General features: G+C 38.9%; 1 protein-coding gene across 3 annotated transcripts in view; it reads right to left on the minus strand.

Annotated features, from left to right (window-relative positions):
• Positions 1-20,962, minus strand: part of chchd6b (coiled-coil-helix-coiled-coil-helix domain containing 6b) — a 54,830-nt gene that overhangs the window by 21,710 nt on the left and 12,158 nt on the right. For 2 of the 3 annotated variants that reach the window (XM_085273514.1, XM_085273513.1), the window contains exons 5-7: positions 16,063-16,083; positions 11,419-11,502; positions 3,847-3,917 (exon numbers count right to left, since the gene is read on the minus strand). In XM_085273514.1, coding sequence (XP_085129640.1) covers positions 3,847-3,917; positions 11,419-11,502; positions 16,063-16,083 — 176 coding nt within the window. The remainder of the gene's footprint in view (positions 1-3,846; positions 3,918-11,418; positions 11,503-16,062; positions 16,084-20,962) is intronic. The other variant, XM_085273515.1, reaches the window with a different exon arrangement.

Raw genomic sequence — 20,962 nt, forward strand, 5'->3', positions numbered from 1 at the left:
TCAGTGTAGTGTGAAACGACAGCGTGACCACAGCACAATGAAACACTGCCCAAATGCTGACAGAACATGATGAGCACATGGCTGCCTGAATACAAAGTGTGCCTGTATTGGTGGCAGAGATAGAAAGGCGGAAAAGGAGTGAAAGTTTGTGTGCCGCACTGAAAAAAAGCAATAGAAACACATTGTGGTGGGACTAAATGCTATGCCTTTGGCAAACTTGTGCTGAAGTGATCTCCTAACCTCTTCCATGCAGCCGTAGACAATAGCAAATCCCTGCTAATGTAATCATTTGGACGAAATTTTAGACTTGAATTGTTTGCCGCTGAATTCAGTGGACCAGGTGCAAGAAAATGGCAATGTTGTGGATGAGGTCACTGCCAGTACAAAGCCAGAAAAGAGACCAAGCAACTTTTTCTTTCTGCCGTTTCTAAAAGTGAAATAAACTGTGTGCTACTGCTCTATACAACGTAACAATAAACACAACAACTAGTACTACAAAGGTAAAGTATAAAAGCTGTATGGAAATACATTATTGTAAAGGAGATGGAAATTTGAATATTTTCTCTTCAAGGTAACAGAAAATGGTGACAATGATGACAAATAAATAATTTTCAATGTAGGAAATGACAGCTGCATTCAAATACAAACAACACTGTAGAAGGTTTGGTGCCATTACACTAACCAACCACCCACTAATGACTTTCGTCACAAACTTGCTCTACCTTTACTATCCAGGTTCCAGGTTTCAGACTGATCCATTAAATGATAGTAATCATTAAGTATGTGCACACTGGAAACAAAGTGGAAGAAGAAAGAATGTTTACTCAATAATAAAACCAACTTATTACAGAACAGTTCAAAGACTTGAACTGTTCTGTAGTAGGGTTATCATTTTAGCACTGCTTCTGTAAAACCCTGATACTGGCACCTCCTAAATTACAATTTTGTCTTGTTAATGGTCCGTTTTTACACGTTTATTATAATTATGTACAAAAAGACATCAGGGTACAGACCGAAAAGTATGTGTTAATGGAAACCAAAAGGAAAACAGCTCTCTGACAAAAAATTGGAAAGAAGTGAGAACAAGTATTATGGAGGGGCATAAATTAGAAATGCTCAGATGCTCTGGCAGTGCAGGTGTGGTGGTGGTGGCTCAGTGTTGAATCAAACTGACATGATTTTTTTGACAGGACTGAAATCACTGTTGTCCCAGGAGAGCACCACTGTGTCTAGCAAAGTCACAGCATTTCTGTTTGCCTTGGAGCAGACCAGGCTGGTGGCTATTAGAGACCGTCACGATCCCATCCCCCCACCACAAAAACAAAAACGTGTGCGGACAGAGAAGTTCCAATGTGCTACATTAATGCACACTTATCAGCCACTTTGCTGGGTATACCTGTTGAACTGCTTGTTAACACAAATGTCTAATTAGCCAGAGTGAGATAAATTAGAAATGAGATTGAAAAACCGATGGAAGCGTCAGGCTGGAGGGACCCGCTGATTAGGCTCTTCATTTATGGAATGCATTATAAATATCTGCTTTGGGAAATCTCTCCAGCAGACGCAATCCATTGATCTGCACATATGCAGAAGAAGCCGTGATGAAACAGAGTAGATGTTTCTGATATTGTAGATAAATACATTCACTGGCAACTTTTTAGGTACATCTGCTTGACTGCCGATTAACGCAAATATCTCATCAGATAGTCGTCAGCAAGTCAATGCATGTAGGCAGGCAGGCAGGCAGGCAGGATGACCTGTTAAAGTTTGAATGAATGAGGAAGAAAGGTGATTTAAGAGACTTTGAATTTGACATAGCTGTTGGTGCCAGACAGCCTGGTCTGAGTATTTCAGAAACTGCTGATCAACCTGGATTTTCTTGCACAACCATTTCTAGGGTTGATCTAAAAAAGAGAATATTACCAGGGAGTTTCTGTTCTGTGGACCAAAATGTTTTGTGTCAGAGGTCAGAGGATAATGGCCAGACTGCTTATAGCTAACAGAAGGGCAACAGTAACTAAAAACACAACAAAACAAAACACGTCTGACAACCAACATCTTCCGAAGAGCATCTCTAAATCCACAACCCATCACAACCGTGAAGCAGATGAGGTACAGCACCAGAAGACCACACTGGGTGCCACTCCTGTCAGCTGACAACTGGTAAATTGAGGCTACAAATCCAGGTTACAAAAGATTCAAAAACACTGATTGATCTCCTACACTACTTGAAAACATACCATTAAACTGGTATAATTCAGGTTGCTGTTGTTAGTTTAATGGTGGGAAGATATTTTCGTTAGGTTTCCTAGTAGCTGAGCATTGTTTAAATGCCACAACCTACTTGAGTATTATTGTTGACCCCTTTTTATGACCACCGTGCACACATCCTCTGGTGACTGCTTCCGGCAGGTAACACATGTCACAAAGCTCAGACCATCTCAAACTGGTTTCTTGAACATAACAATAAGATCACTGTACTTAATCCAATAGAGCACCTTTGGGATGTGGTTGAACGCGAGATTTGAATCATGGATGCGTAGCCAATAAATCTGCAGCATATGCATGATATGACTGACGCTGTCAATATGGACCAAAATCTTTGAGGAATGTTTCCAGCACCTTGTTGAATCTATGCCATGAAGGACTAAGTCAGTTTTGAAGGCAAACGGGAGTCTAACCCCATACCTAACAGTTGCAAGTGGAAATGAGCCTATGTCATTGTACAAATCTACACATCAGTCAGGTATTCATAGTAGAAACATGTGTAATCTTCAACATTTAAATGCCTTCAAATAATTCAAACTGGAATTCTATTCATGTGAAGGACTCCTGCTTCCAAACAGCTCTACTTGTAGACCATCAGATCAGAGAACAACTCCTAAAAGCTTTGAGGATAATGTGTGCGCCTGTCTGGATTAACAGTGATTTTTTTTCCCCTAGCCACTCTCCAATGGTCCCAGGGCCTCAGAATTAACTTTGTACCACGCTAAATATTCCCATCTTCATTTGATTATGAAAATTCAGTGTTAGATGCAGCCCAAAAAGAAAAAGAAATTCAGTTGTATTTTTTCACAGTACAGTAACACATGAAAGTGAGATTTCAAAGAAACAACCGAGAAGCTTAAACAAAGGCAAGAAAAGCAAACATAAAAGGTATGAAAAGATATGTTTACTTTATTCACTGTGCCAAATCTAGAACTGAAAAGTAAAGACAACATCTCGCAGCAATATCTAGACATTGTTTTGTTCTGATATTCATCCATCGTAAAGGTAAAATGGTAAAAATGGCCTGTGATTTAAAGCTAATACAAAATTAAGGATCCATTTTTTTTATTTAAAAAAATCCATGTATATTCCCACGTATTTTAAAACAGGAAACATTACCTTATTATCAAGAGAGGAATATTAATTGATATGGTAATTAGAGATTTTTTGTCACAATAATATTATGGAGGCAACATGAAGTGATAATAGCAAATTATCACCCAGCCTCTCCACTATGTGTGGATAAGTGCCAAGCAGCAGGGAGTCTAGTGTTCACATTAACAGCATACCAATGTTGCAAATAGCCTTTACACCTTTACACAAGCACATCTGCTTTCTGACAACTTCCCAGTGCATCTTCCATTTAAATTTGGAGGGCTAGCATAGAGCAAAGAAATCAGATGTGAATCTCAGTAGATCATTTAAAGGTGTATTTAAAAAAAACCCTGATGCAAAATAGCAAAAAACAATCTAGAAATGAAATGAGTGAAAAATAAATACTGAGTAAGCAAGCAAGTAGCAGTGTAGCAGGTTCTTTGACCAAAACATAGTGTTACAAAGATAATACAGAATATTTACCGGATTCGAGCCTCAGCTTTAGTAGCTGCCTGGTTGTACTGTTCAGCCGTCTCCTTGTAGTTTTCAAAACTCTGCAGGCAAATAGACAAAGTAAGAAATACGAGAATGAATTCAACAGTGTTTCATGGCTCAAAAAAAAGCTTCTACGGAGGCTGCATTTAATGATACTAGAACTTGTTTCCAAGGCTTAGTATAACTTAATGTTCAGATCACACAATTACAAAACAGAAAAATCAAAACAGACTACATTAAAGTCCCCAAATCAAGTGCCATGAATTATAATCTACATAATTTTACCACAATTACAACTACCTTTTCCAATTTAGTACAAGCTTTAAAAGCCAGCAACGATAAGAAAAATGCATAAAACAACATTGGAAAATGTCACATTCATTAAATTAGTGACCTTTGAATTTTACAGCCTGCTTACAAATCTGAATGTTGATAGTCTGTTAGTACTTCGTGTTTTTCCTTTCTCTCATGTGACAAACTGTGGCATTTAAATAAAGTTACATCACAAATTGATCTTGTAACTAGAGCCAGGTCGCATAGAGTACGCCTTTGTAATCAGTGGTCACAGTGCTAACTGTACAGCATCGTGGTCTAAATGAGCAGGAAATAGCAGAAAGTTAATAGAAAACAACCCCAGGTTGCCTTTCACAGACGTTTTATGCACATCTTCCTGCTCTGTTTTCACAGGGATTCAAATGGACACACACATTCCTTCGAACCAGGCAGCTGTTAATATACAATCTGTTAAATGACTGGATATCTGCATACTTATATGGACCTCTATCAGTTATGTTGAGGAACTTTCCCGTGTGTGCTTGTGTGGGAAAAAGTCTCGAGTACATTTAAAATCATCATCTCAGTAAGACGTAGGATCACCTGGCAGGCTTTGCGTCGAAACCTCTGAAATACAGTTTGTCTAGAATACCCCAAACACAAAGCAAATCTCTGTAGCCAAACCTCTCGTACGCATTCAGTGAGCAGTAATCGCCATTTTAAACCAATAACCGCGGTGCTCCGGCTTTTACTTAATTATTCCCCATATTCCCAAAAGACTGGGTGATAGGAGAGGAAGATAATTGAAGTGATGGAGTAGAGAAGAGATGGGATCAAACACAAACCTCCCCCACAATCCCTAGTCCTCTACTCCTCCAGTGCCCCCTAGTCATTTTCTCATCTCATTATTTCAAGCTGATGTGCAGACATGCAATTTCTGATCTGAATGTCTGGTGTTGGAACTGAATCAAGTAATGTCATAGGCATCTTTTCCTTAATCCTATCTTTTAGTATTCACTACGGTGTAATAATCTGCTTCTCCATTATCTTCATCCCTGTTCTTTAAAGAAAAGATGGAAAAAAGGAGTCATAAGTCTTGTAAGGAGGAGGATATTTCAAATCAGCACCAACTTTGATGAAGTAGTGAAGCTGTAGGCACCAGATTTAGACAAGAATCACCTTTTATATGGGATTCAAAAAGATCCATTATAAATATGATAATAAATCAATTCAGCACATAAATTTCCTTTTCCAACCACAACATTTTCAAACACACCTAACAGTCGCTAAGACAGAAATGTGGACAATGCAGAGGTGCATAAACATGCTAATGTAAATGTAGCTACACTTTACCTCCCCTATCTGCCTGAGTTTATGTTTGGGCTGCACAATAACTCAAAATGTGAAAATGCCAAACATCCCCAGGTGTATGACTGCCAGTTATGCTTCCTAGCTGTGCTATATTGGATTATCCAGGACAGAACTCAGGATTAGACTCCTCTTGTCGCCATGTCTCTCCTTTGCCAGTATATGACTAGGTTTAAATACCATACCTTGACAGGGATGGGGGAGTAATAACTCCAACTCAAAGGTTTCAAGTCAAGCATATTTCATACCACCATCCTGTACTTTTGAAAGAAGAGACATTTTCAGACCTCTGAACTTCTGCTCAGATGTTTTATTAATCTACTAAGCATAAACCATCACTAATAAATGCCATAATCTGACAGTACTAGCAACCAGTCCCTGAATTCATGGACATTAAAGACTCATTTTTTGCTGGAGTGAAGCTACTACTTTGGTTCACCCTTTGGGAATATTGTGGTAAGAACTTAGTCTCCCATTAGTGGCTTAGCCCTTAGCCTCAGGTCAATGGGCTCAATGGACAGACTCCGAGGAAGGCTGAGCTGAAACTTGAAAGTTTATGGTTCCCTTGTGGGACATCAAGTGTTTGAGCCAAGATAAAAAAAATAAATAAAAAAAATGATGTCTCCACAGGGGCTTAAACCCATGGGTGCCTCTGATTATGCAGGACAAAGAGAGCTGGGCACCAGAAAGAGAAGCAGCAAGTAGATGGTTTAAAGGTAAAGTGAACTTGTTGCTGACAATGAACCTTTTTTGTAGCAAACATTTTAACTTGTAACAGTGAGGACAGCACTGGTAGAGCTCATCTCCATCAAGTGTCCAAGTCAACTCAATAAAACAGATGCACAATAGCAGGACCTTCCTTAAAGGGACTGCAGACTTTAATATGCCTGTTTTATAAATACAGACTGTGTCGAAATGTTTGCTGTCAAAAGGGGTCATTTTTTGGCAAATCCTAAACGAAAGCTCGATCTTAAAAGGTTTCAGAGAGATAAGGCAGTGGTTGATAGGTGACTGAGTGATGCAAAAAAATAAATTAAAAAAAAAATAAAATAAAAAAATCACAGAAACCTGCAATGAAAACAAACTTTTTCACTAGTTATGCAGTCACTGCTTGTAAAACATACTTTGAAACACTATATTTTACCCCTGCAAACTGTGTGCTCTTCAGAGATTGTCAGGAATTTTCCAATTTGGAGCCTTTCATGCTTCATTTGAACATCTTGTCTGTTTTTCTCCACACAAACCAAAGGAAAAACCAAGAGAATCAACATATGTGAATAAGCTAGGCAGGTACAGCTAATCCAACAGAAACTTTGGGGGGCTGTGATGCTGTTCAGTGGTTGTGTGTGTGTGTATATATATATATATATATATATATATATATATATATATATATATATATATATATATATATATATATATATATATATATATATATATATATATATATATATATACATACATACATACATACACACACACACACACACACACACACGTTATTTTGTGTCTAATCAAGAACAAACCCCAAGGAATAGCCCTAGCTCAGCTCTCGTGACTACAGAGAGGAGGTAGCTCTATCACTGGCATACACACTGAGATCTTCCAAGTCATTTCCACCCATGGGGACAAAAGCCCTATATGGAGAAGCAGAAAGAGGGGATGACAGCCCTCAGTGGGGGAAGGCAAGGTTTTGGGGTTGCTGGAAAGGTTCACGGAGGGGATTAGTGGTTGTGTATTAGCTTGCATACATGCAGGTGTGTGACTAAATCTGTGTTTCTACTTGAATTGTTGTGTTCAGATGATCCTTGAGCGTACACTTGTCTGAACACCCTCCAGGAGCTGTGGACTGAGATGGGCTGATGTCAGGATTTCGAGGGAGGGGTTGTTTCATGCGCCGTGCTTGGACGGAGGAGGATTAATTTTTTTTTTGAGGAAGCAGTCGACAAAAGGGGGGGTAGAAGGGATTAAAAGAGGTGAATTTTAAAGTGAGGCTTGTTTACAGAGTCACAGGGTATATTTCCACAGGAAGACAGATATACACTACCTCTACACTGTTGAGAGATTAGGGAGGCATCCAAAAAATAGAGGAGGAGGGAAGGAGATTTGGGAAGGAGCAGAATTAGAAGATGCACTGGTATGTTCAGCCGGCGTTGCAGCGTTTGTGTGTTGTTTTGTATATACACAACATGTATGTGTGGAAGTTGTGCAATGGATTGTCCACAATTATTTCTGATATGACAGCATGCGCGCAAACCTGTCAGAGCCCACAAATCTACAAACTCCTGCACACAAACATGCACACACCGTTTTCACATTCGTGTCAGGAGTGAATTCAAACAGTCTCCGCAGCCCTTAGACAAACATTACAGCCTGTTATCATCATTCATCCCTAAGGCAAACTGGACACTAGAGCTTGCTTGTGTGTATTCTCACACTGGCACACACACAGTGTGCGCACAGTTATATACACCATTATTAACCTGTTAGAAAAATCTGACGCTAAGCCAAAGTAAAATGTTGATTCAGTGGAACGCCACACACAGATTACCAGTGGATTGTCCTTTATTTTATTTTATTTTTATTTTTTTTTACAGCCTTTCCAACCTTTGGCTAACTCCATTTGCAATGTAAAATAAAATTAGAGATAAATAATACAATGAACCAATAAATAAAGCCCTGCAGACCTAGCCGGGTCTGAAGATTGTCAGTCTGCTGTGCATCAGCCAAATTTAAATCTGAAATTTGCATTTGAAATCATGCCTGTTGCATCTGTCATGCTAAAAGAGAAAGCAGCTCAAGAATTGCTCCTTGGGTGCACGAGTTACCCATGCCATGCGTACTAATGGACCTCCATACAATCGCGGATAATAGCTTTTTGAACTGTGTGCCGATAACAGGCTGGATTCTTTTCAATTTCTCTGTTTTACATTGAGCTGCAACAATACCCAATCCTGTTACTGATAACATTTCTCAGTTCTAACATTTGACATGTCTTCACAGAATGTACAAAGGCTAAAGTATGGAAAGCCATTTAAAGACTTGATTGAATCAGTTGTGTCACAAGTGAGACACATTACTGTTTCAGCCTGTGCTTTGCATTTATGTATATAACCTGTGTCAGTCACAATTCAACTTTTAAGTGGCCATTTATTTCAGCCCCACTGGAATTTGCACCAGGTATGAGCGAGTGAAAAGAAAAAAGATAGCAAAGGAAATGGAGAGGAAGCTTGAAAGGAGAACTGGATGAATGGAGTGCTAGACTGGAAAATGAAGAAAAAGGAGGAGGGTGGAGGATGCCGGCTCAGGATAGACTGTCTGTTTAATGCACAGTCCATATAGCCTCTTTATCTCTCCCTCTCAGTACCCTGCTTTTTAGCTTCCTCATTCAAATGCAGGTCAGCTGTGTGCAAGTGAGGGGCGAAATAAAAAAGATAGAAAACGGGACTGCAGCAGCAAGCGGAGAAAGATAGACCATCCTGCACTCTTCTGCCAATCAGTCTCTTCCGTCAAGTATTGCACCGCGTGTTGCTTGCTGCACGGAGTGCAGGGGCCCTCCCATTTAACTTGCCTATGTAAAAGGTTTTCTCACAGGCCTAAAGGAGGCGAGTGTTAGGGAGTAGATAAAGTAACCCTCTGCCTGATGGGTCTTGCTACAGGGAGGGAGAGACTGAGTAGAGGCGCAGAAAGGGAGTCAAGACCCCAGGAGTGTCTACCAAATACCTGAGGGAAAGCTGGGATTTAAGGAGGGAAACGGGACTGATGAAGGGAAGGGAAACTGGAGTAAGGTTATTTGCATCTACCGGATACCTTTTCATTTCCTTGTGTATTTCCATTGTGTATTTTGCTATCAGGTTATGTCAATGTAACCTTAAAGTTTATTGGACTAATTTCCAGTTCCATCTTTCTTTTTTAGTCTACTATGGTAACACTATAGTATTCACATTTCAGAAAAACCCTTATCTTATACTGGGCCTTAGTTCATGAACTGTCTGAAAAAAGCTGATTTAGCTACCGTTTCTTTGAGGCCAACTTTCTATGAGTTCTCCTCATTGCCTCCAGGCGGAAGCAGGTGCTTGTGGGTATTTACGTCATCGTTTTCTGACAAAGAGCTTTTGTAAACAAGCTGCAGACAAAGAAAAAAAGCTTTGCTCTTCTTTATTGGAATTAGCCGTCCCTCAATTAGATGTCGGAGCTGATATAAGATCTGGAAAATGGAAGTGGACAGCAAAAACATCAATAGCAAAGTTAACACTAATCACTTGCTTAATGTGGAACATAATGGTGGACTTAATCTTTCAATCGTAAGCTGTATGAAACTATGTCTATTTATGTCCCTGTTAATAAGTGCACATATGGGAAATGTGCTATAACATTGACTGACTATTATCTCACTGCACATTTTATTTATAGGGACTCTTACTTTAAATGTTTACAACTACAATACAAATAAAGCAAATTCAATATTTTGCTTTGATTTTTATGATTGCTTAAACAATATTGGAATTTTTTTATTCTGAGCACTCCTACAAAGCTTCATTTACCCATCCACGCACCCACTAATAAAAATGCTTTTTCCTATGCCTAAGGCCTTTTGCCCAACATTTAGACGCACTCTGATGGATGCATCTTGCCCAAGGATACTTTGACATGCAGACTGGGGGATTCGGGGCTCAAACTACTGACTGTCCAATTAGTAGATGACCCACTCAACCCTCTGTGCCAGAGCTGCCCCCTAGCTTGCTTTATGATCAAACGTTTGCTATTCGTCTACGTTTGATTATACATTTCCTGTGCAGAGCAAATTGTTGAGTCAGACAGAACATGTGGGTGAGGTTGCTTTGCCCACAGCCAAGAGACGGCCAGGGAAATCTCTCTTTTTGGCATCAAACAGATCCAAGAGTTGAAAACACTGATGGAAGCCGAACGTTTACAGCAGCCTGACCTTTTGGCTCACATGAGATTATTTAAAACTTTTGTCATGTTTAAAATGAGCAGTCAAATTAAACATGACAAAGATAATGAACAGAAAAGAAATTCACTCATCCATTCAAACCCTGTTTCCTTTACATTTAATTATTCATAATTTTTCATTATACTTTATCATCGGTGTTAATTTGGAATTGTTCTTTCTAAATTTACTTTCAGTCCTTGCAGCATCTGCATATGCTTTAGAGTATCAACCAAAATCCTACGCCAGTGCAGCCTTACTCCTCACAAAGTTTACTGGGTACTTTGAAAGAAAGCAAACCACCATTGCAGTGATTTTTACTGTGCACAATATCAAAAGCAAATTAGGTAGAGGGAAAACAACACACAATTCCTTTAAAGCACTAAAAAACAAAACAAAGGTATACAGTGATGAGAAAACAGAAAAGCACAGTGCATTGCATTAGGCAACTCCAGCTATCTGAGGAACCTCTTGAGTGCAGGCACATCAACAGAAAGTCACGCCTCTTATCTGCCTGCTGAAACTTTTAATTCATTTACATTCATATTCCGACACTGGTACGTGGGCTTGGCATTTCCAAGACAGGAAACAGTGTCTTGTATTCCACCAAGATGTTAATCTCTATGGAGAGTGAGTAATACTGTATCTCACTTAAGGATTTGTTTTGATATTCCTTATATGTGAAGTTGTCTTTTCATTCCAAGTCTACAGGATGTTTTTCATCTCATTAGTGAGATCGGCTGTTATACATCTAAAAAATGTAAATTCTTGTATCTTTCTAACAAACCCATCAGGGAACCTCTCCAGAGGGGAGAAACAAAGCAGAAAAACAAGGGAACCAGTGGACAAATGGAAAAGCCATTCAGGTGAGTTTTGGCTTCTTGTTTTAAACAGTATACTAATGTTAGTGTTGCCAATATTGATATGCAATAGCAGTCATGTTTATGAGATAAGGACATGGCTTTTACCTTTTTCTCCAGTATTTCCAATTGCTCCCTATAGAAGCTAGATATAGTAGCAAGCTCCCTTTCTTTCATCTCCAGGTTTCGGGCCTGCAAGAGAGAGGGAGAAAGGAAAGGGAAAAAGAATAAGAATAAGTAGTATACCACTTTTTAAATGACATGTGAAGACCAGCTGTCAATGACATAGCACTTTGTTTTATGACATACATGTGTAAATTCTTGGATGGTACTGGTCAGTGTTTATTGTGTCACATCAATATTGTAGTCTTGGGATCCGGTTTCATATAGTGTGCAAATGATTCAAGACGCACCTTTCTTTAGGTTTTGCTTCCAAGTTGCCAGACTTTGTCATTTTTAAATGGTCTCAGGTCTCCAAGTTTCTGAAAGTCTTTTTAGATTTCTTCTTTGGACATTGGCTTCTTTTTCACTGAGTTTCAGTCCAGTCCTTGTACCTGACTAGTTTGTCACTTAACAGTAATCTATGAATCATTCAAGTGTGAAAAGGTACCCAACTTAAAAAGAAAAACTAGAGTTGTGCCAACACATGACAGACAACTCAGCAAAGAACCAATTTTAAATTATATCTTTAGGCACTTTGTTACTAGCAGAATGTTCCAGTTGAATCTATGAAAGATACTGATGATAACACAGCTTGATCGCCATAAAAATAGTATTTTTGCACCAACAGGTGAGTCCCAAAGAGCTGAAAACCTGGCATATTTTTGCATGGTGGGTGGTGCATCCTTAAAAAAGGAAAAAAGGACAAGAAAAGACAAAACCAGAGCGAAAAACAACAACTACAACAAAATGTAGTAGAAGGCCTGAAGAAATAACTACAGCAGATGAACAGTATCTGAAAGTCATGTCCTTAACAAACAGGAAAACAAAATCCAGCAAAGACCTGACACAGGTCCTGAGTGATGCATTTGGACCTTTGGTTAATCCATCTACTGCTCACTGATGTCTCATCAGAAATGGTCTCAATGGAAAGGTGGCTGCCAAGGAGCCATTCTTAAAGATGGAAAACAGGAAGAAAAGAGAGGTTTGCCAAATATACAAGAACTAGACTGAAAATCAGTGGCAACAGGTCTGACAGTGTGAGGAATCCAGATTTTTGTTTCAAATAGTTGTCACTGTGTATGCTGAGGTCAGGAGATGTCCAACAGAGTGTGTGTGTAGAGCAGTCTGTAAAACACAGACATGGTTTGGGGATGCATTTCAGCCAGTGGTGTTAGGGATCTCGTCCAAATTCTGAACACAGAAAAGCATCTTCAGATCTGCAAAGTGTCTGATTAGCGATTGCTTCATTTTCAGCATAAAATGAGCTCAAACACACTGCCAATGCACTAAAGTCATAAAGTCAACATTATTCAATTCTATTTATATAGGACCAATTCACAACAAGAGTCACCTGAAAGTGCTTTATATTGTAAGGTAAAGGCCCCACAATAAAATAATAAAAATCATAAGTGAAGCAGTGTGGCACATCTTGGGAGAATGGAACAAAAGGCAGCAAACATCCAAAGAAGAGCTTTGAATGTCCTTCAAGAAGTCTGAAGAACTATTCCTAAAGACTACTTGAAGAAATGACAAGAAAGCCGCGTAAGAGAGTTCAGACAGTTTGAAGAATAAAGGTGGTCACACCAAATATTGACTTTCAAGCTTGTTGAAAATGTAAAAACACCTTTTTCTTTGACTCATATACTGTATTTCCAAGTATTACTGCAAATTTCAATTAATCACTGCACCAGCTTCCCATTTTTTGGAAAAAAATAAAGAAATAAAGTGTGGCTCATCAATTTTGGATCGTATTGTGCATTTTTGTGTGTGAATGGGTGGATGACTGAATGTAGTGTGAAGCGCTTTGGGGTCCTTAGGGACTAAGTAAAGCGCTATACAAATACAAGCCATTTACCCATTTAGGACTGAATGTGTGCTCATTTAAAGACTGCAATGTAGCGCTAAAAGCCTCAAGACTTTCAGCAAAACCCCGAACTGGAAAAATACAGCAAAATATCAACTCTGACTACACAGTCCACCCACTGTAAATCAAAGTAGGAATACACGGTTACTCACAGTAACCATCATGCAAAATAATAGTTTTTAAATCACAAAATAATCCTGTCAAATAATAAGACAGACAACATATATATGCCACTTGTTACTGTAGCTACAGAGTACAGTATTTGGAAGTACTTGCAGAGTCTAGTTTCACTAGCACTGGAACTGCACTGGAACTGTTTTGCCCACCGTGCAATCATAATCTGAGTACATAACTGATCTAATATATAGAACTCAATACTGATATAATATTGCACAGTTGTAGAATTGCCGGAGCAAAAGAGCCACAGGCAAAAAACACTAACACGTTTTTAAGTTACACTTTCCAGATTTTTACCAAGAAAATGCAAGCCAGACTACAAAAGGCACTCCATCTATTCACTGCTAGTGAGCACACAAAACATAGAAACCTGCCCTTTAACAACACATTTAGATATGGGGGATACACAGATAGCACAAGGAGAACTTTCTAAGTATCCTTCACAAGTTTATAGTTATGTATTTTTCCAGGAACATGTATGTGTTCTTATCTATACACTACTTTATTTATATAGTTTGATGAAAGTCTATGATTATACACATCTACATCACAAAGTAACACACAACAATTAACAACAAAACAGCTATTTAAGGTTATGTCCATGCATTGTAACAAAACTTACAAAACTATTCAGGTAGCATGAGACTGGGACAGCTGTGGCAGGGGCTGACATGGCGTCGCTGGCGTTAAGATGAGGTGAATGGCTTTAGCCAAGTTTTGACAGGCAGCGAGGTGGCAGATTGGCTGTAGGAAGACCCATAGTTTGGGCCATGACGTAGCAGCATGCAAGCAGAGGAGGACAGGAGGCAGACGTCAAAAAGATACACTGAAAATGAGCTTTAAATCAGCTTTAAGTCAGAAATACCCATGCATGGTGGCTGCAAAGAAAATGCTTGTTGTAAAGGAGAACTGTTATGGAGTCACCTTCTTTTAACTACTTGAGAATTTAAAGTGAGTCGATATTATTTCATATTACAAAAAAAAAGGACAGAAAATAACTTCTTTATAAGAAATACTGATTCAAATAATCTTAAAAGAAGATACAGTGGTTAACTGTAGCAAAGGTGTAAAGACAAGTGACAAAAGCAAGAAAAAGGACTGTGCAAGTAAGGAAGCAATGTCACAAATGTCACGCAGGCACACTACAGATCAGGGTTGTTTAGCCATGCCTTGAGCTCAGTGTGTGATATTACTGGATGTTATTCACTGAGCCAATTTAAGAACCTCTGATCACAACATTTAAAATGGAAAAAGAAAGATACAGTGAATTGAATAAACAAACATGGCCTGGAACATAAAAGCAAGAAAGTGTTTTGCTTGGACAGTCACTGACTCATTTAGCAATAAAAAAGGTACGGTGCTCTATGAGAACATGATATTCAGAACACAGGCATTATACAGTAATAAAACTAAGGTGAGCTTAAATTCAACTGTTGCTCCAAAAACCCTGCCAGCTGGTTGAGGACCCAAGTGTTTACATACATATGTTAAAGGTTTCATCATGCAGCAGTTAAAAAACCCAAACAGCTGCAAAATCTTAATTGCATATAGATAGTCAAGTTGCATCAGCCTTAGAAGAGTTAGCTAAACGAGCACGCTGTGCATGAGATGGTTGAATTCTCTCTACCTGTAATCTATAAAGGTGAACGTACGGTATGTGTATGTGTGTCTACATTTTAAAAATGAATGCCAATTAGTGTTCATGAAGGGCATTTATGAATGCAAATTATATCTAACCAATATGGGTAATGAGTGAAGCAGTGCTACAACAGTATGAACACGACATGGTGCATGAACACAATGTAAGTGGCTGCGGGTGCCGCAGCAAAAGGCAACCATGGGCCCTGGATTTATAGAGAACTGAAACAGAAAGACTGTATTACACACACACACACACACACACACACACACACACACACACACACACACACACACACACACACACACACACACACACACACACACACTGTGATGGTGTAATGATGACTGATTACTGTACTGAGTTGTGCATTAGCGAGAGCGATATAGATCAGATGGAACAACAACATCTTCCCTGACTGATCTACTGATCTTCCCTGCTTTTTGCTGATATGGTGGGTACAACCATGCAGACGCACACTCTTACGCTGAGTGACATCACATTTATTGTAATCCAATCTAATCTCATCCTAACTTAACAGTCGCATGTATTCCCAAGGAACACATCTGTAAATCCCTATACTGTGCTCACAGAGCTTTCCCTTTCTACACTGACGCTTAAGGGATGTGAGTGTATATATGTGTTTGTGAGTAAAATCACCTCTGCCAGCAGCACAGATGATGTGTAATTTTCTAGCTGAATACCTCCCAAAGTGTTGTTTGTGTGGAATGGTGGCGGCAGCATACTCACAGCTTCGCTTTAATGCACAATGAAAACATGACATTTGAATAGAGGAGAGAGAGTGAGAGGAGAGAGAGCAAGAAGGGAAGAGCAAGAAAAAAAAACAACGTGATTTAAAAAAAAAAAAAAGAGAAAAGAAGCAGGCACTAGCGATGGTGGTGTTGCTTACCCAGGCATCCAAATCTGCAGGCTGGGAGGGAGAGAAGGAGCAGGAGTTAGTTAGACAGTAGAGGATATAAGAAAGGCACGGGGTTGGAGTAGATGGTTAAAGAGACAAAGAGGAAGAGCAAACAACCAACAAGTATATTATGAGAGTGAAGGAAGGTGAGGTAGAGATATATAAAGAAAGGGGGCGAATGAAAGTAGCAAAAAGCAAGAGAAGAAAGAAATGAAAAGGATCAAGGACAGAACAAGGTTAATACATCACACTGCAGAGCAAGTGGTTAAGATTTAAACTTAATTTGCCAGATATAAAATGTCACCCGAGATGTCATTCTAGCCTTCAAACGATGGCAAGTTTATTTATATGGCACATTTCATTTACTCATAGCACTCATAATACATCCAGTATATTGCAACATGGACTCTCTAACCAAGTAACTTTATATCACAAGTGTCAAAATCTTCATACATGTTTTTGGATCGAAACAAGTCTCACGGTCCTCACTACCCTGTCCTGACCACCTATATGCCCTGTTTCACTTCACTGCCTTGTATCTCATGATGTGCCTTGATTTTTTTCTTCAGTTGAGAGAGAAGAGATTATCTTTACACTTTTAAAAGAGTGTAAAAAAGTAGAAACCACAACATAGAGTTGGTAGACAAAGTATGCAAAAATGGACCATGTGTATATCCTGTTCTTATGCTCAATAATCCAGGTAAGTGACTTCTTCAGAGACTGAGAAGTCTCTCTGGCTTAAAAACACACACACACACACAAAAAAAAAAAAAAAAAAAAAAAAAAAAAAAAAAAAAAAAACCCACAACAACAACAACAGCAAAAAACAAAACAAAAAAAAACCAAAAAAAAACTACAGATTATTTACTGTTAGTTTAAGCCTCAACTTTTAGTTTTAACAATAACAGTTCAATTGCAATTATACATGTGTATGATTACTGTTTGCTTTAAAACCTCTTAGTAGGCCAGCCAAGACTAGCTGTTCACCAGCTGTATTTATATGATCATTTATAAGCCTCAATACGAGTCTTTACTACCATAATAAAATCTTATAATACGGCATATTCTTGAATATCACCAAATCAAAAACATTCTGTTAAGGAATTTGAAGTGCTACCAAGTACCGCCAGTCTGGCATTAGACACGGGACAGAAAGGGCCAGACTAGAGCAGTAGGTGGCTCGAATGTTGCTATGCCTCATAAAGACACCATTCAGTTAAATGAGGTGAACTCACAAAGCCATTTGCGGCAGAATGCATGTGTGTGTTGGGTAATCCGTGTAACGGATACAGCCGATGCCAGCTGTTTAACCTCCCTGCTCTTCAATGGCTGGCCCTAAACCAAGTATGTGTCTGAATGTGACTGTGTTTGTGCTGTGTGTATGTAGACCCCAGCAGTGCTCACAGGAGTGTGGCGGTCCCATTTCCATAGATGAAAGACTTAGAAGATAGGTGAAGGGGCTTGTTGTGATACAAATGCAGACAAACTCACACCCAAGCAGTTTGGTGCAGTTCATGGGCCATAGCCCACATAGCATTTCAGACGCATCCACTCATTGTTTTCCAGCTCCGAGCTCCCTGATGACCAGCAGTTAGCAGCCTCAATGTGAACATTAAGAGTCTGAATCCACTGAGCTAGCAATAACACAGCCAAAGAAGAATTCCAATTAGACTAAGGTTAATTCCCAGGGAACCTAGATCAAGCCAATACATATAGAATTCACTGTGATCCCTCAGTTAACAGAAACACATACAGCTGGTTTATAACCGTCTGCAGATCAGATTATGTTTGTATGTAGATCAGGTCAACAGTTTAGGAATATTCCTTAATTATTAGACTGCAGGTAACTGTACCAACAACATTTCAAATTTAAACTTTAACAAATTTTAAAGTTGCTCTTCTTACTACTGAATCGTTTGGCTAAGGCAAAGTTAGTGTCTGTGCAGGAGGCAGGACACGTGACGTTCACTTCCTCACTGTGAATTCTCCAGACAATTACCCGCGCTGTTCTCAGACGTGTGCAATCAGATATCACAGGGAGTTTATGGCGGGGAGTGGTAGGGTTCATTTAAAGTCTGATCAAACTGTTTCAGACATTTCCAATTCTGGAAAAAACTTGAATTTTTTTTTTGTTATTTGCTTCTTCAGCTGCATTGATTTTACTAGATGCTTTTTGGTACTTTTGAGTCTTACAGAACAAACATTTGGATCATTCCTCCCTAAAGTCCTCCTTCAGTCTTACTTCCATGTCTCAGTTGAACAGCCATCTTCTGGTCATCCCACAGTATCTGACCTTGCCATTCCAAAATCTGAATTTTCATATTTCATCAATGTATTTTGTAGATAGTGAATCTACAAGTTTTTATCCATCTTTCATGTGGTTTGAGTTGACAGCCCTAACAGTCTAATGTGAAATTTCTTTAAACCCTTTTTAAATTCACTCCTTCAATAATTGAACGGCATCCAGAACCTGAGTTAGCAAAGCAGCCCCAAACTGTGATGCTTCATACAGCATCCTTCACAAATGGGACGAGATTCTGGAGTTGGTCTGCATTGCCTTTTATCCTCCAAACATAGGATTATGCATTTTTGTCTCATGTGGGCAAAGAACAAAGTGGTCAGGAAGTTTTGTGGAACATCCAGGTCTGTGGCAAACTACAGACACACTCAAATGTTTTTTTGGAAAGCAGTGTTCATTTTTGTTTGAGTCCTTCTACTAACATTACCCTTAGAGAAGTAAAATTTGTACAGTTGTAGAGATTTATGCAGGGTGTTTTTGCTTTTACACCTCTTGGGGTTTGCATGTTGTGCTCTTGGTCGTTTTTCCAGGACACTGACTTCTAGGGAGAAGTTGCAGTGCAAGGAAGCAAAATAATGACACCCCCTCCACACAACCACACCAATTTAATGGATCTCAATAGATTTGATTAATCTATGCTGAGCTGAATTGTGTTTGCTGGGTGTATCATGAGGGTCAACAGATGCTTCATTTAGACTTGAAATGTTAGAGCAACACTGTGTGTGTGTGTGTGTGTGTGTGTGTGTGTGTGTGTGTGTGTGTGTGTGTGTGTGTGTGTGTGTGTGTAGAGAATGTGACACTTCACTAAGAACGTGCGTGCACATGCGTGTCAAAATGAGACCTTTTGGTCTGCAAAGCCACCTCACATGGTGAGAAATGCTTCCTTGAAAATCAATTATGTAAATACTGAATTATGCAAATGGTACATTTGAATAAATCTGTGTTTGGGGAGAAAAGATTTTGCCGTGGTTTTATACTCGCAGTCAGGAGAGGTGAGAGAGAAGATGAGGAAAGAGGGCTAAAATGAGGATTAGGCTGGAGAATGTCACTGGCAGACACAGTTTATGCAGTTTAACTCCTGATTTGGCTTTTTAATTAGGGAGAAAGAGGTGGAGAGGAAGAGAGAACGGCACCAACACAGACAGAGAGGAGAAAATAAGGGCTAATTCAGTGACAGCTTTCTTCCTGCCATCTCAAATGAAGTAAGCACATTCATCACTTGTGCCAGTAATAAACACCATGGGTAAAGCTAAGTGCTGTCACCCCACCTCTCGTTTGGTTGTTGCCATCTTCACTAAAAATCTACTGGTACTGATGAAGAGCATTTGTATGAACTTGAGCTTACACATGTCCATCACTTTTAAAAAGACATACGTTACAATCTGTACAAGTCACTGACAATTTTAATTATTTATCACTTTTTTTAATCGTTTCCCCCCTTTTATTTAAATAAAACTCCACTAATTCAAAATGTGAACCAAACAATTTATAACTGGGTTAATTTTTATTTACAGGGAGCAGCAGGGGCATCGTGCACCATTACTTGCCCTCTCCAATGAATAAGGGCAGATACATCAAACAATGAGTAACAGAAGCCAGAGGCAGTGTGTGATGCGTGTCAAACATTTTCATCCATTGTTTTATAAAAAAACTCATTGACACTGTATTCACAGCTGCAGGTTGGAGTATTACATCCATGTCACAGTCACAACTAATATCCCAAACATACATTCACATCAGTTCTCCAGAAATATCTTAATTTTACAAAGTTTGCTTCCTAAAACAGTAATTGGCTACCATACTATGATTCTGTCATAAATCAAGTCTTTTTTTTTTAATCGAATAACAGAAAAACTGGACACTACATTAGATACACCTTGGGCGTACTGGGTCGGAGCCCCTTTCACCCTCAGAACTGCCTTACTTCTTTGTGGCCATTTGAATATAGCAAACTCATAGTTATCTTTAAGGGATTATAGCGCAACAGTGACACATTATTTGCAATAACACAACATAAGTCAAGCACAAAGGTAGCTTTACATTTATTTTAACAGTAACCAAAGGCACTTAGTTAGGAGATACAAACACCCACAATCACCCACACACACACACACATACACACACACACACCTGTACCCTCATACACACAATAATAACATGGACTGAACCACCACTCACAACCACTAGCACTTTATATAGCCTCTGTAGAAATTATCCACATATCTCACATATCTTAACTGCACTACTGTATAATTCTGTGTAAATGATCATTCTGTACAATACGATAATTTTTAATTCTACAACTGTTTATAACCTGCATAGTTCACATTTCTGTATATCTCATATTCTGTATAGTTTTTATTTCATATTTATATCCTGTTCATAGCCTGTACTTCCTACAGCCTGTACATACTTCTAGTTATAGCATATTCATAACATACCTTCATACTGTGTACATTATTACATACCATAATAGACCCATTTCTGTAATATACTTACATATCTATATTATTGCTAATATATATTTGTAATATATCTATATCATGGCTAAAGCACTTCTGGATGGCTGCAAACTGCATTTCGTTGCCTTGT

Source organism: Mchenga conophoros, linkage group LG5 (assembly GCF_057382185.1).
Source record: "Mchenga conophoros isolate Kocher_MC1m ecotype Shallow Benthic linkage group LG5, M_conophoros_male_GT1.1, whole genome shotgun sequence".
Classification (NCBI taxonomy): domain Eukaryota; kingdom Metazoa; phylum Chordata; class Actinopteri; order Cichliformes; family Cichlidae; genus Mchenga; species Mchenga conophoros.